At 44.4% G+C, this 14,629-nt stretch overlaps 1 protein-coding gene across 1 annotated transcript; it reads left to right on the top strand.

The window, feature by feature from the left end:
- PCARE (photoreceptor cilium actin regulator) lies at positions 1-8,761 on the top strand. Its single transcript, XM_035109686.2, has 2 exons — positions 1-3,749; positions 8,617-8,761. Exons 1-2 carry the CDS (start codon positions 1-3, stop codon positions 8,747-8,749), a joined length of 3,882 nt encoding a protein of 1,293 aa, XP_034965577.2. The 3' UTR covers positions 8,750-8,761.
- The last annotated feature ends 5,868 nt before the right edge of the window (positions 8,762-14,629 follow it).

Here is a 14,629-nt window from a genome sequence, read left to right as displayed (position 1 = left end):
ATGGGCTGCACTCCTTCACACAGTGATATTGCTAACCATAATGTGGCACATGGAATCAAATCACTGAACAGGGGTATCCTGCCAGTTGATCCAGAGGACGAAGGTTCCCAGCTCCCAATGCTGATCAAATGCTCCTCTTCATATGATCTTGGGGAGTTATGCCGGGGAGAGACTCAAACTAAAGATCACTTCTTTGAAAATTCATCAGATGAGGACAAAAATGTTAATTTCAGCTCCTCCTCTGAGGATCCTTCTCTGCCTGAGATTGACCAGGAAGAGAAGGAAATGGAAAGGGTAATCTCGGAGACTGAGATAGCCATATCTGAACTGACGGCGTCTCCCACCCATATGGTTGAGGATATTAAGGTCAAAAAGCAAAACTCTTCTGCATCGGAAGAAATTGGCTTTGCCTTGGAAGACAATGTTGCAAACAATGAAAAGCAAAATCCAAAGAAAGGGAAAAAGCAAAAGAGCAGTAGGCAGAGAAAACAAGGCCGTCATTGCAAAATTAAAGAAAAACCCAACCCACCCGAATGCAAGGCGGAGGACAAGGTGGATTTCCCAGAGTTGCTTGTTAAAGCCCATCAAAATGCTTATGCCTATTTAAACCCCAACCTCTCCAAATACGAGGTTATCTTGTGCATGGCCAACCAGGCCACGGAAACGCAACTAATTATGCAGCAGATGGTGAGCTTTTTACTCCTTCGTTTTGATGAAATCAACCATCTTTTGGGAGAAATTGCCCAAGATGGAGAAGGCCTACTAAGAGATGTGGGAGGGAATCTTGCTTGGCCAGCTGGCAAAGGCAACCTGAGAGAACAGCCAGATCTCTTGCAGCAGTTACTGCAGTACACAGTCAATAAGATGCAGGTGTTAAATGGCACTGTGGCCTCTTTAACATCTGATGCCCTGCAGGAGTCCTGCAGCTTTCTACAGTCTGCGGGTAGCAGCTTGGAGGAAAAACTGAAAGCAAAACAAGCTTTTGATGAACGCTTGCTCAGGACAATAAAACTCCTTGAAGCATCTGCAGTCAAACCCTCTCACTCTCACCCTGATGATATGACTCTTTATTCTGAAGACAGTGGGATTGGGATTGACAGTGAATCGGTCAAAGACCTGAACCTTCTTGATAAACAGGGAATACAAAAAAATTGTGATTCTTCTTCGCATGACCACCCATCCTTAAATCCAGCCAGGCCTTCAGGTGAAATCCAATGGCCATGCACTTCAGTACATGCCACAGGCAGATCCCACGACTGTGCCCTGGAAAGACAATTTAAGGATATATTTTACCCACCTGCACACACCAAGGGTGTAATGCCTTCTCCAGCTGTAGCGCCAGGAAGCACTGTTTTGCAATATCAAAACATCTCCAAAACCTCTTCTCCTAATGCTATGAATTGTGGCGTCATTCATGAGGGCAGTTGTTTCAAAGAGTGTGAATCAACCACAAATGAAGACAGTGATGATAGTAGCTTGTCTGAAGAAGAAGGTGACAATTTAAGTCTGTCTGAAAAGGGACCTAAGGAACAGCCCACATCTTCGCCTACGACAACTTACATTAAACGGAGGCTTTCCACCAAACGAATAGAGAGCCCAGAGAACGAGGAAATTACACTCAAGATGAAAGATGCCATTAGTGAAAAGATCAAGTTTGTCCCTGCTAAATCTGGGAAGAGGGATTGGGTGGAAGATGAAAATGGGAAGATGCTGAGGCGGCCTAGTACAGCAGCTGGAAGCCAGAAGGCACCAGTTAAAAAGAAAAGGTCTAGGTCAGAGGAGTCTCTGAAAAGTCATGCCGAGGACCCAACCCTTTTAGAACTTCAAAGGACTCAAAAGGGGCTTGACAAAAGGCTGGAAATGTTTTACACACTTAATGGAAACAAGGATCTAAATGATAAGACAGCATCGCTGAACCCAAAAGAGCCATCTAACTTGCAAGATTCTGAGCATGTTATTCATAGATCTTCCACTAAGAAACTGAAAGCATCTCTTGCTAAAAACTTCAGCATATTGCCTAATCAAGATAAAGTCCCTTTGTTTAGGCATGATCAAAATGCTGTCCGCCAACAGACTGGTGAAAAGAAATGTCGAAAGCCTGTCACAAGCACCACACCCCCAATGGATCCAACATCTAAGAAAGAAAACGAACTTTCTGGAACACAGAAGCTGAACAGTGTTGGTTGTGCTCCACCCCGCAAATCTGTAAAGAAGTTAATTGAAACATTCAGCACTGCTGAAAATCTTGTGAAACCTCCAAATTTAAGAATTTTGGGCCCAATAAAATGCAGCAGAAAGTTTGGACTTCCAAGCATCACTCCCAGTCTCCCACTTCCTAGAGGACTTGCACCTTTAAATCACAAACATAGAGTTTCACCAATAGGAGACATAAATTGTCGAAACATCAATCCAGCACACTGTACCTTGGGTACCACTGGGTCACCTGTATTTGCAAGCGGAAGTGGCACAAATGGGGATTCTGATGATGATGGCGATGACAGTGATGACATGGAAGACCTGCCCCCACCACCTCCTGAAATGTTGGTGGACATCTCACCTGATTCAGCTACATCTCCAAAAGATGCAACAACAGGAAAAAACAATTCAGAAATTGCTAAAACAAATGAGCATTTCACCGCTAAAAAGGTTACTCACATTTCTCAGCGAATGAAAGCTTCTCTGTGTTCCATTGACTTGTTACCGAGTAAGAATCTGAACAGTCCCAGTCTCATTACTAACAAAGCAACAAAAAGTGCTAGGGTGGACTTCAGACCGATAAAATATTCCCTGGAGTTGAATTCTAGCCATGTGTCTGATAACCACCAAGACATGCCATCAGCATCCCCAGAGGAACACGAAGTGGAAGAAACTGCAGATCTGTACAAGCAGTCATTTAAGGTCATACCTCTTCAAAATCCTAAAGAATTGCCAGAACAGGGTGCAACTGAGCCAGGAAATAAAGACTGCAGCACACCTCCAGCTTCAGCTCAAAAGCAAGGCTCTCCTGATTCACCCACCGGAAGTGAGAAAACGACTGGGTTTACCAGATGGGTGTCCCCCGCAAGAACACCACCTTCATCACCCCCCAGTGAGAAAAGGCTCCCAAGCCCACCACTACCTCACAGGCACATAAACCAAGCTTCTTCCCCCACCACCCTCCGGCAGCCAAGCCCTCCTGCTAATCCCAGGGCATCCAGCTCTCCAACACAAAGGAAGCAGCCTTCCCCACCAACCCAACAAAACCTGTCTAGCCCACCATTAGGACGCAAACAGCAGAGCCCACCAACCCACCGGAAAGTGTCCAGCCCACCAGCACACCGCAGAGAAGCAAGTCCACCTCCTTTCTCAACAACCCCATCCCCACCAACTTCCCCATCTTGGTTGCACAAAGGATTACGAAATCACCTGGACTCTGGGAATGAGCAGCAGACTCCCGTCCAGAAGATTGTCAGCAATACACGCTCAATATTTTGTCCAGCCACTTCCTCATTATTTGAAGCCAAGCCGGTGTTGCCACCTAACAGCTCCACAACAGAGGCTATGGCAGACCATCCTGAAGGGTCGGCATTTGCGCAGAGGAACAGCAAACACCTCAGGCCATGTGGGGATCAACAGAGGAGGGTGTCCCTCAGTGCTGCCAATCCCCAACCTTTTGTGCGGAGGAGTTCCTCTGACCGCAGGCCAGGATTTCAGCGTCCGCTGCCATTCTTTGCCACAGCTGGTAGTGAACCTGTGCTAAGCCAAACAAGGTAAGAGTCAGTATTTTCAAAGCCTTTAATTTGCATTTAGATGTACTGTGTAGTCAGCCTTATTTTCCAGACAGGTAACTTCATTGCACCGATATCTCAGTCACTAATATCTCTTTCCTATAAGTAGGATCCGTGTGAGTGAGGAATAAGTAAAAAAAAAAAGTTCCCTTGTGTTACGTTTGCACATGGGTTTTGAAAATGCACACTGAAGTGATGCAAATCCTTCCCCGATTCCTCTCTTGCCCATATTTGCCCATATGACAGCTGGGGAACCAGCCCAACATCAGCACCTTTCCATGTACTACTATCATGAGAGTCTATGCTGGGTGTGGGTGTGGGAAACCTGGGATTCTAAATCCCTGCTTACCTGTGACACACCTGACTAAGTGCCCTTATGCCTCTAGCATTTTATTTCACAAAGTTACAGTGAAGCTATCAGGCTCTCTGAACTCTCCAGGGTTTCAGGCAGGGGTTTCTTCCAGCCCCACCTGGATGGAACCTGGGACTTTCTGCCCGGGTGCTCTGCCACTGAATGGCGACCCTTTCCCACCCTGTAGGATGCTGATGTAAGAAATGCATGTTCAAAGCTGGAGAAGTTCTGCTTACTACTAGAAGGGGCTCAGCTTTCCAATTCAGCACTAAAGTTATAGTGTGAGAAGTTGCCCCTTGTGGATGTTCCCCTGGTTTTAACTGCTATACCTGTAATATATCACCATCTCTCTCTCTCTCTCTCTCTCTCTCTCTCTCTCTCTCTCTCTCTCTCTCTCTCTCTCTCTCACACACACACACACACACATATATGGCTGCATTTACCCCATAGGCTACTTTTCACACTGCGGTTTAAAAGCCTATGTGCCTTTCCATGAGTTACCTACTGCAATGATTCATTTATAGAACTAGCTCATAGCATGAAGTATGAGAATTCAGAAGCATCCTTCAGTTTTCAGTTGTGTCCTGGAGATAGCTTCATACACTGGGCATTTTGACAAAACATTATTATTATTATTATTATTATTATTATTATTATTATTATTAAATTTATTACTTGCCCTTCACCCTATGGTTCCAGGGCAGGTTACAACAATTTAAAATACAATGTTAAAAAAAGTTTTTAAAACTTACATGTATTGGCCAGGAATATAGGAAACTGTCCTATACTGAGTGAGACCATTGGTCCATCTAGGTCAGTATCCCGTACATTGACTGAGCATGGGATTTCAGAAAGGAGACACTTCCGGACCCACCTAGAGATCCCAGGGATTGAACCTAGGGCCTTTTGCACTGAGGCCTTCCTGGTGGGAAGAATTTTACCACAACTGCATCCCAAATGGTAGATTTTTTCCCCCTCACCACTTGACAGGATGGTACATTCTTCAGGTGGTTACAAACATGCCATGGTACATTGCAACTTGGGAACAGTTTGAGACATTTGCCCAAAATTCCTCAGGTTTTAACTTGACGTTACAGGATCCGTATTGCCAAAGGCATCATTTACCTTTCCTGGAATAATTTTATTTTCCTTGCATTACAAAGAAAAGAGAAAGAAGTGGTATGGGACTGTTGCTTTCCTCTCCTGTAACATTAAGCCTTCTGCGAGAGTCCAGTTAAGCCCTCAAACCAGCAGAGATTGCGGTCCTGCTGTTTTACGCACAGGAATATGTATTCTGGGAAGAAAAAGAAGCTATCTGAGCACCTCTGATCTTCTAATCCCTTGTTTTGTTTCTGTGTTTAACCAGCTCTCTTCAACCTTGAGTTCAGCCTTTCAACTTGTAAACAAAATAATAAAGAGGCAGAAGAGTGCCCGGGGGTTGTTATCCCAGAATAACTGATTATGTAAACGCAGGCCCAGGATCAGTTTCCGATGAAGCGTTTGCTCTTTCCCTTTACTCTGGGCTCTCTCTCTTGAGAGAGAGATGTGTCACTGGCCCCAATTAGAGAGCTCTGGCGTCTGTTGTAGCTTCATAAGTACCAGGGGAATGGCCTGTCGGTGTTTTAAGCTATGGGAACCAGAAACCATCTGCGCACGTAATAGGAGGGGGTTAGTGAGTTACTTTGCTCTTATGAGGCTGGCCTTTTGCTGGAATTTAGCTGAGGGGCACGTTTTCACAGCACGGATGCTCTGCTCGTACAAATCCCGCTAATCCATAATAGGATTTGTGCATGTGTAATAGAAAAAAAGTTTATTTTAGTCCAATGATGGCTATCAGATTAAAGGCCTTCCCATGGGGTAGCAGCTGGGAGAGGAGCTTAGAACAAATACTGTTCAAATATTCCACTTAACTCAGGGCCACAAGGCTGGTTTAATGACTCAGACCCCGAGCAAAACCTTGGGTCATCTTTCTAGATACAGGGTGAATTTGTATTGGATCAGGACCTCATGATTGTAAGGTGATTGTAAGGATTGTAAGGTGTACCAAACACTCCGCATTATTTTTCCATGAGCCTTGGAAATAGAGGACAAAATTTAAAAGAGGATAAGATCAAGGCACAGATTTTGTATATTCAAGTATTTAAATCTAACTCTCTGTTGTTACATGCCACCCCAAACTCTGAAAGGTGCAAGATTCCACGGGTTCCAAACATGTTTAACCAGGGGCTGTGTTTCCTTTTGGAAAATGAGGCACAGGTGTCTTTGTGATATATGGTTTATTTGCACATATATACATCCTGAGCCTACAATGGAGGGGTTCACAGCATCAATACCCCAAGAGGTTCTGGCTGCTCCAATAGCCACAGCAGCCTTGGATTTAAGCTGACCCCAACCATTGCTCTCAAATGTGCTCTCTGCCCCTCTCCCCAGCCTGCTGTGCTTTACAGACGGCCACTATTTTCTCCTATCACTGCAATCCTAAACTCTATTCTGCTGTATCTCTGCTAACTATACCAGAACTCAAGGAGGGGCTTCACCTATTTGCCAGTTTACACAGTCTTTATTTTCTGTTAATGGCCCACCTCTTACATAATACAGAATCATAGAACTGTCTGGTAGCCCATTTTAACACTCCAAGCACTGACTAAATTCTAACACCTATCAGACCCAGGAATTTAGGGGAAACTGACACCCGCAAACCCTGGCCACCCACAACTCATAACAATATGCATATTGGTGCTCTTTCATTAAATGCATTTGTACCAAATCATGTTATCTTTTATTGTTTGAACATGAAATATTGATGCAGATAGCACAATCTATTTTTACCTTGTCCAGCAATTACTTAATTTATGGGAAGTAGTCAGATATATGATACATTATATGCTCGTGCCATCAGTGTGAGAAGCACTTCAGACAGGTTCTTTACCCAGAGGTGCTTCTTGGGGCTGATGTAGTCCAAAACATCTGGAGGGTGCCAGGTTGGTAAAGTCTGTGATAAAACATATGCAGATGAAGGAACACATGCGGATGTGAATTTCATGTGAATATTCAGTGTTCTGAAAATCTTAGCTTTCATAGTTATGAAACCATGTGCACATTTGCTTTGTTTAGTCGTTTAGTCGTGTCCGACTCTTCGTGACCCCATGGACCATAGCACGCCAGGCACTCCTGTCTTGCACTGCCTCCCGCAGTTTGGTCAAACTCATGTTCGTAGCTTCGAGAACACTGTCCAACCATCTTGTCCTCTGTCGTCCCCTTCTCCTAGTGCCCTCAATCTTTCCCAACATCAGGGTCTTTTCCAAGGATTCTTCTCTTCTCATGAGGTGGCCAAAGTATTGGAGCCTCAGCTTCACGATCCGTCCTTCCAGGGAGCACTCAGGGCTGATTTCCTTAAGAATGGATAGGTTTGATCTTCTTGCAGTCCATGGGACTCTCAAGAGTCTCCTCCAGCACCATAATTCAAAAGCATCAATTCTTCGGCGATCAGCCTTCTTTATGGTCCAACTCTCACTTCCATACATCACTACTGGGAAAACCATAGCTTTAACTATACGGACCTTTGTCGGCAAGGTGATGTCTCTGCTTTTTAAGATGCTGTCTAGGTTTGTCATTGCTTTTCTCCCAAGAAGCAGGCGTCTTTTAATTTCGTGACTGCTGTCACCATCTGCAGTGATCAAGGAGCCCAAGAAAGTAAAATCTCTCACTGCCTCCATTTCTTCCCCTTCTATTTGCCAGGAGGTGATGGGACCAGTGGCCATGATCTTGGTTTTTTTGATGTTGAGCTTCAGACCATATTTTGCGCTCTCCTCTTTCACCCTCATTAAAAGGTTCTTTAATTCCTCCTCGCTTTCTGCCATCAAGGTTGTGTCATCTGCATATCTGAGGTTGTTGATATTTCTTCCAGCAATCTTAATTCCGGCTTGGGATTCATCTAGTCCAGCCTTTCGCATGATGAATTCTGCATATAAGTTAAATAAGCAGGGAGACAATATACAACCTTGTCGTACTCCTTTCCCAATTTTGAACCAATCAGTTGTTTAATTTGCTTAATTTTTATAATTATTACAGTTATTATTTAGTAAATTTATATACTTTCCTTCACAACATAAAAATACAAAATGAGAACACAAAATACACAATAAAACAAAAATTAAAATGAACCAATAGTCCTCCTCGCACGAACACATTAATTTTTTATTATTGCATACTTTATACAGATGACAAAAGTGTACTTTTCTTGATGCAGAATCTGGGTTACCTTTGACGACTTTTGCTAATAATTCTTAGCTCCCAAATGATGATAGATTTTTATGCAATGGAGCTTCATTTTGGTATGAGGCAATTAGAATTCAAAACTGGATTGTACAGAAAAATAAACACCTAAATAGCTGCTGACGGTGTTCTATGATGAGTTTACATGTTATAGCCATGCTTTCGCTTTTAAAAGGTCATACGTCATTAGCCTTTGGTCTTAAACATCTTCTCTTTTTGCAGAATGGAAGAGAGCCATAGGAAAGAGGTGGACTCTTGGAACAACAGTCCATGTTTCTCTGAGGGCAGAAAAGCAGGCAAGTCATCTTCCCACCCTGAACTCTATATTGTGGGCCAAGGACTCCAGAAGGACTGAGTGGAGGTGATAATGCTGGCATCTGGAAAGCTGTGGCCCAGGACCAAGAATCCTTTCATGTGTAGCCCCAAGCTGCAATGTTTCACTTTCTTCACCATGTCAAAGAAGAATGAATACTGGTTCCTGGTTTAGCATCACAGACCTTTGGAACTTGAGTTCTGAAGGTCATCCTGACCAGCTTTCCACTCCAAGAGGAGAGATCACCACCAACCTGCATGGTCACAGTCCGGACCACTGTGAGCTACAGAGTGTATGAGAACCGCAAGGGAATACTTACAGAGCAAGATAGTGGCAGATCATCCCAAGGCCACCTTCCTGGGTGCCACATGCCAGCATTGGGTGGGGCCTGAGACAAAAACAAGCATGGTCAGAACAATGAATGTGATTTTTACCTCTGTACAGCAGGCTACCCCTATAACACTCTCCTGAAAGTAAGTCCCGTTGCGTTCAATAGGCCTTACTTTCAAGTACACAGGTATAAAAAGGTAAAGGTAAAGACCCCCTGAATGATTAAGTCCTGTCAAAGGCAACTATGGGGTTGCAGCACTCATCTTGCTTTCAGGCCGAGGGAGCTAGCATTTGTCCACAGACAGCTTTCTGGGTCATGTGGCCAGCATGACTAAACCGATTCTGGTGCAACGGGACACCGTGACGAGTGCCAGAACACACGGAAACACCGTTTGCCTTCCCTCCCTCCCCAGTGGTACCTATTTTTCTACTTGCACTGGCATGCTTTCGAACTCCTAGGTTGGGAAGAGCTGGGACAAAGCAATGGGAGCTCACCCCGTCACAGGGATTCAAACCGCCAACCTTCCCATCGGCAAGCCCAAGAGGCTCAGTGGTTTAGACCACAGCGCCACCCGCATCCCACAGGTATAGGAACACACTTAAAGGCATGTTTGCACCATAAGAATTCCCACTCTTTCGTGTCTATGGAGAACTATTCTTCCCAGGGCAGTAAAAAAAAAAGGTAGCCCACTTTATTCCTGCCCCAGTATGGACTATCTCTCAATATCAGGAATAACTTCTGTCTACAGTGCAAATGAACATGACAGAGCAGAAGGTATGGCATAGGCAGCTGCAATGAGAAATGCCTTGCAGTAGTAAACCTTGAGCAGATATTGCATCTGCTAGCCACTCTGTGTTTGGACAGTGCAGGTAGACCATAAAACTAGCTGGCATCTCAGTGAATTCTAATGGAATCTGAATTTCAGTTTTGCATGGGCTCACTCAAAAAGAGAACGAAAGGCAGCCAGCCAATGCACAATAATATCAATGAAATTTAATAACGATTTAGATAAGGCTCTCTTTCCAAGGTCTGCCCCCCCCCCCGGATGATGTAGCCTTAGCCACGGTGTAATCTCATTGCTTCTGTATCACAGAAAAGCTTCATCTTGATTCCTGATGAGAGCAAATGTGTCATGCCCAATCATGTCTTTTTAGAAGCACTCAAAAAGTATCTGCATATTTCATGGAACGGGATCACGGGCCCAATCAACCAAGTATTTCTCTCATTGTGATAATGTTCATTTGGTTCATAAGGTGGCACCAGAGAAAGGAGTCCTTTATTCGCTCCTACATTACTATGGATTAAAATGGCTCTCCCCAGCCCACTGCTGTACAGATGTTTTTTGGCTACAATTCCCATTCCCCGTCTCCAATCACAGGTGTTCTGGCTGGGGCTGGTGGGAGATGTAGTCCAAAAAGTCTGGTGGACAGCAGGTTGGGGAAAGCTGGCTTAAATATAAGGCTACACTTGAGATTGAAGGCAGATAGATTTATTTTTGCAATATTTTTAAAATAATAATTACATAAGCACACAAATTCCACATTTCTGCTACCAACCAGCTTTACGTGACTTTATATTGGTTACTGGCTTTTTAAAAGTTTCTGTATTTTTAAAAGTTATGTTACACTGCTATGTATATTTGTGTAAATACCATTTTCATTTTTCACCAAGTTTGTATATTTGTGAATATGAATTACACAGTGATGTATATTCAAAACTTACATTTCTTCTCTTTATAAGCCATGGTGAGAAACCTGGCCATGGAATAAATGATCTCTTCTTCTTTTTTTAGTTGCAGAGTTTTATATTGCATTTGTACTTTTGTGGTTTTATACCAAGAAATTGTTAAAATAAATGTAACCTTGAAGTTAAAGTCATAGGGTTGTATTCAAAGTAGTGTTAAGGAGATTGTTCCATCAGGCAAGCAGAATTGCTTGCACTGATGGAACAATCTCCTCTCCCACCCCACTGTGCACTGCTCTGGGGGTTCTCAGATTTGGGGAGGGTGCATAGTGGGGAGAATAGGGGGAGAAGTCCATTTACACTAGCAGGAATTGTTGATCTAACTTCTGCTAGTGCAACTGTTTAGTTGGATATAGTCTCCAGTTACAAACTCCCGGAGATAGCTGAACATGGGTCTTCTTCATTGGACTGATTTTGGAAAGATTTGCCTCCTTGGGTTTTATAATATATTTTTGTACTTCTGCAAATCTTGAGGTCCCCCAAACATGCCAATTCCTTCCTCGTGTTTCTCAGTGGCCCTATGTTGGTCAGATTTCTGTCAATTCCTGTATGTGCTACTAAATGGCCCAACAATACATTGAAAAGCAATTTCCCATGTTTCTGTCACACCCCTATCATCACGCTGCTGTGTTACCAAGAAACAGAATATAGGGCAACATTTTTGAAGCCAAAGAGGTGAGCGTGTGTAGATAGGTGCAGGCTGAAAGCATAAGGAGCGGCAAAGGAGGACAGGTGACATTTATTGATGAGAGAACTTCGTATGACTGAGGGCAACAGTAGCATATAAGGGGCTATCAAAAAGCAGTAATACTCTCTTGGAGGCAGCTGCCCGTGTTCATCAGGATAAGGTAGGGCATGGCAAGAGTAGGGAAGCTCCAATTTGGTGGCATTGGGGTCCCACGGTTGTGTGTACACTTGCAGGACTGCCCTGACCTCACCACTACCTTCTCCTGCCCCACCCCATCCTTGTCCTGGCAAATGCAGTGCCACCATGACTGGAGGGCCACAGCTGCCTTATGTGCCACTGCTGGCTGAGAGCGTTGCACCCAGGTAAGCAATCGCCACAGGCAACTGAGGCAAAGATACGCTGGGATTTAAAGCAAGGATCTTGTACTGGTTCTGGGAATAGGCAGGAAGCCAGCACAGGGATTGAATGACAATCACACGGTCTGAGCCATGTGAATGCTGGATGATTCCAGCAGCAGAGTGCTGGACAGAGGTGAAGAGGCAAAGCAGGATCAGCAGGCCAGGGAAAAGACGGACACATTAGTCAAGGTGCCGGGAGACAAGGTCGTGAATCAGAATATATAAGCCCACCCTCTGCAGACCAGCCCTGCATCATCATGAGATCCATAGGTTCCACCTCGCACCAAAGATTGGGTGCCCGCCACAAAGGGCTTCAACTTTGCCCATTGACTGCGAGGGAGACAAGCCCCTGCAAATATATTATTGTGGGTGCCGAAGCACCCACAGCCCCCTGGAGTTGGCTCCAGTGATGAGATCTACATTTGCAGGTTTATATATTCTAGTGTGCTGCCCTCCTGCTAGATATCACTCGGCTGGGGATGCCACCACGTGCCCAAGTTTAATTCCCAAGAATTAGCAGCGTTCGATCTCATTTTATACCCCCCGCTTTTTTTAAAGCGATTGCCTTTTATTTTTAAACTGCCTTTTCAAAAACATTTTCCCGATTGAACACGCACTGCCCTAGATTCACTATTGCTACTGTCGTGGCCTCAGCCCAAGGGTTAAACCTGGATTATTAGGAGCAGATCCACTTTGCAAGGCTAACCGGCTTAGTTTCTACACGCGCAGATAGTGGCCTGGCGGGAAGCTTAATGCACAGCAAAGTTTCCTGCGTGCTTCTCACCACATTTCACTTACCTTGCAAGAAAGTTCCAGCGGCGTCAGCTTCCCAGCCAGGAGCTGCCGTTGGCGCAGCCACAAGGCAAGGACTTCATGTAGCCTTTCATCTGCAGCCCATTACCTGAACAACAGCTGTGCTGGCATGTGGACAGCTTAAACCGTAAACTCCGGACAGTGTGAAATTTCATTGCTGAGAATCTAAATCAGCCATTTGAGTCATATTTACACCTGGAAGTCTGCGGAATGGAGGGGGTTATGCCCCAATAGTGTCTCTCATTACCCCTCTCATTGCTTCAGCAAACTTGGGTCCAAGCTTTTTTTGATGCACACTTTCCACTGATGCATGCATGTCTCGGAGTGGAGACGTTTGTCACAAAATTCGCAAAATTGTGAAGGATAGCTGTGTTTCAGTTCACTCATTGTTGCAGGAAGCATGGATTAGGTAGGCTCACATTTATAGTGCACACTGAACTGAATTTACTGTATTCCCCCATCCACAGTGTGGACACCCTAAACCAAGAGTTGGCTGTGTGTTTGGCAACAGCTGGAGAAGGATTGTTTGGATCTATAAATATCTATCACCTTCTCAAGTGGCTGCTTAGCTCAGAGGTAAATGATCATGGGTAGAGCTGAGCTAGTAATTTCTTTCCTGGCCATACCTTTCTGTTGAGGTTGAATTGACATATTTGAAGCTAGAAAGGAAAACAATAATAATAAAATACTGCTAACTGTTGATCCTTTGAGGTTTTATTTTACATTTCTGAGCTAAGGATAGGATCGAAATGTACTGTACTGCTTTTGTTTCCCTCTGATGTGAATGGGGAAGGCATCCGATTCAGAGAACTGTGTTAGTAGATATTTACATTTGCAGGAGTTTTAAGCCTGCTGCTGAGTTTTATTATCATCTTCAAAGGGTGGCAAGGCGGACGTGGTGTGAACAGCAAGAGCTCAGATATTAATTTTGCAGGAATGGCTGCTTTCTCTGGCTGCAGGGAGAACAAGGTTAGGCATTTGTAATGCCTCTCATCTTATGCATTGGCAACACTTACCCATTAATATTGACTGAGAGGCGGGTGGAATGGGCATGTTTGAATCTTTTTCTCGGCTGGTATAAAGGAATAGAAAGAGGGAAAGGCACGAGATAAACCTTTGCTAGTTTAGCGAATCCCTCGTTTTTGCTGGCATGTGGTCAGCTTTATCTTGAAACAGTAAGCATCTGAAATGTGATGCCTTGACAGTATGCCTTGACAGTCTCATGTTGTCAACCAAAGAACTACAAAACTTATCAAAACACCAACATGGCAAAAATTAATCACATGAGCAGAATCTCACGAATCTCAGCAGTCACATCTTGCAAACAGGAGGGAGACGTTTGTGGTTCCCTGAACACTTTGAGCCAGTTCCCATTCTTGAATTCTGAAAAGACAAAGACGGGCATGTAAAACCCAAAGTGTACGCTTGGGGAAATGACAGTCGTATTTATAATAGTCACTGAACTTCTTCCAGCATCTGTGATCAGAGAAACAGCTCCCCAGGTGAGCACTCCACAGAGCAGCCTTTCCTCGCATGAGCACATGGACAATGCTGTTTCTCAGATGTTAAATCTATGTAGAGTTATTTTCCAATAGGATTTAAGAAGAGCCTGCTGGATCAGGTCAATGGCCTATCTAGTTTAGCATCCTGTTCTCACAGTGGCCAACCACAAACATCTATGGCAGGGGTCAGCAACCTTTTCCAGCCATGAGCCGGTCCACCCTCCCTCAGACCATGTGGTAGGCCGGACTATATTTTTTTTGGGGGGGGGATGAACGAATTCCTATGCCCCACAAAGCTCATTAACCCCCATAGGGAATAGTGAGTGTTGTGGCCAGACCTGGAGGAAATGACGGTGTGTGGGGGGGGGGGTTTTAAGCTAATTGGAAGAAGTTGATTGGAGGACTGTGTGTTGCTGGGGAGAATTGCATGTAACTAATTTTTGATTG

Source organism: Zootoca vivipara, chromosome 3, assembly GCF_965207765.1.
Source record: "Zootoca vivipara chromosome 3, rZooViv2.hap1.1, whole genome shotgun sequence".
NCBI lineage: Eukaryota > Metazoa > Chordata > Lepidosauria > Squamata > Lacertidae > Zootoca > Zootoca vivipara.
This window is presented reverse-complemented; position numbering and strand designations above follow the sequence as displayed.

Bases quoted from the DNA above. Each gene is read 5' to 3' on its own strand.
- PCARE (XM_035109686.2), top strand. From the start codon at position 1: ATGGGCTGCACTCCTTCACACAGTGATATTGCTAACCATAATGTGGCA. The intron at 3,750-8,616 runs GTAAGAGTCAGT...CTCTTTTTGCAG, and splicing joins CCTGTGCTAAGCCAAACAAG to AATGGAAGAGAGCCATAGGA.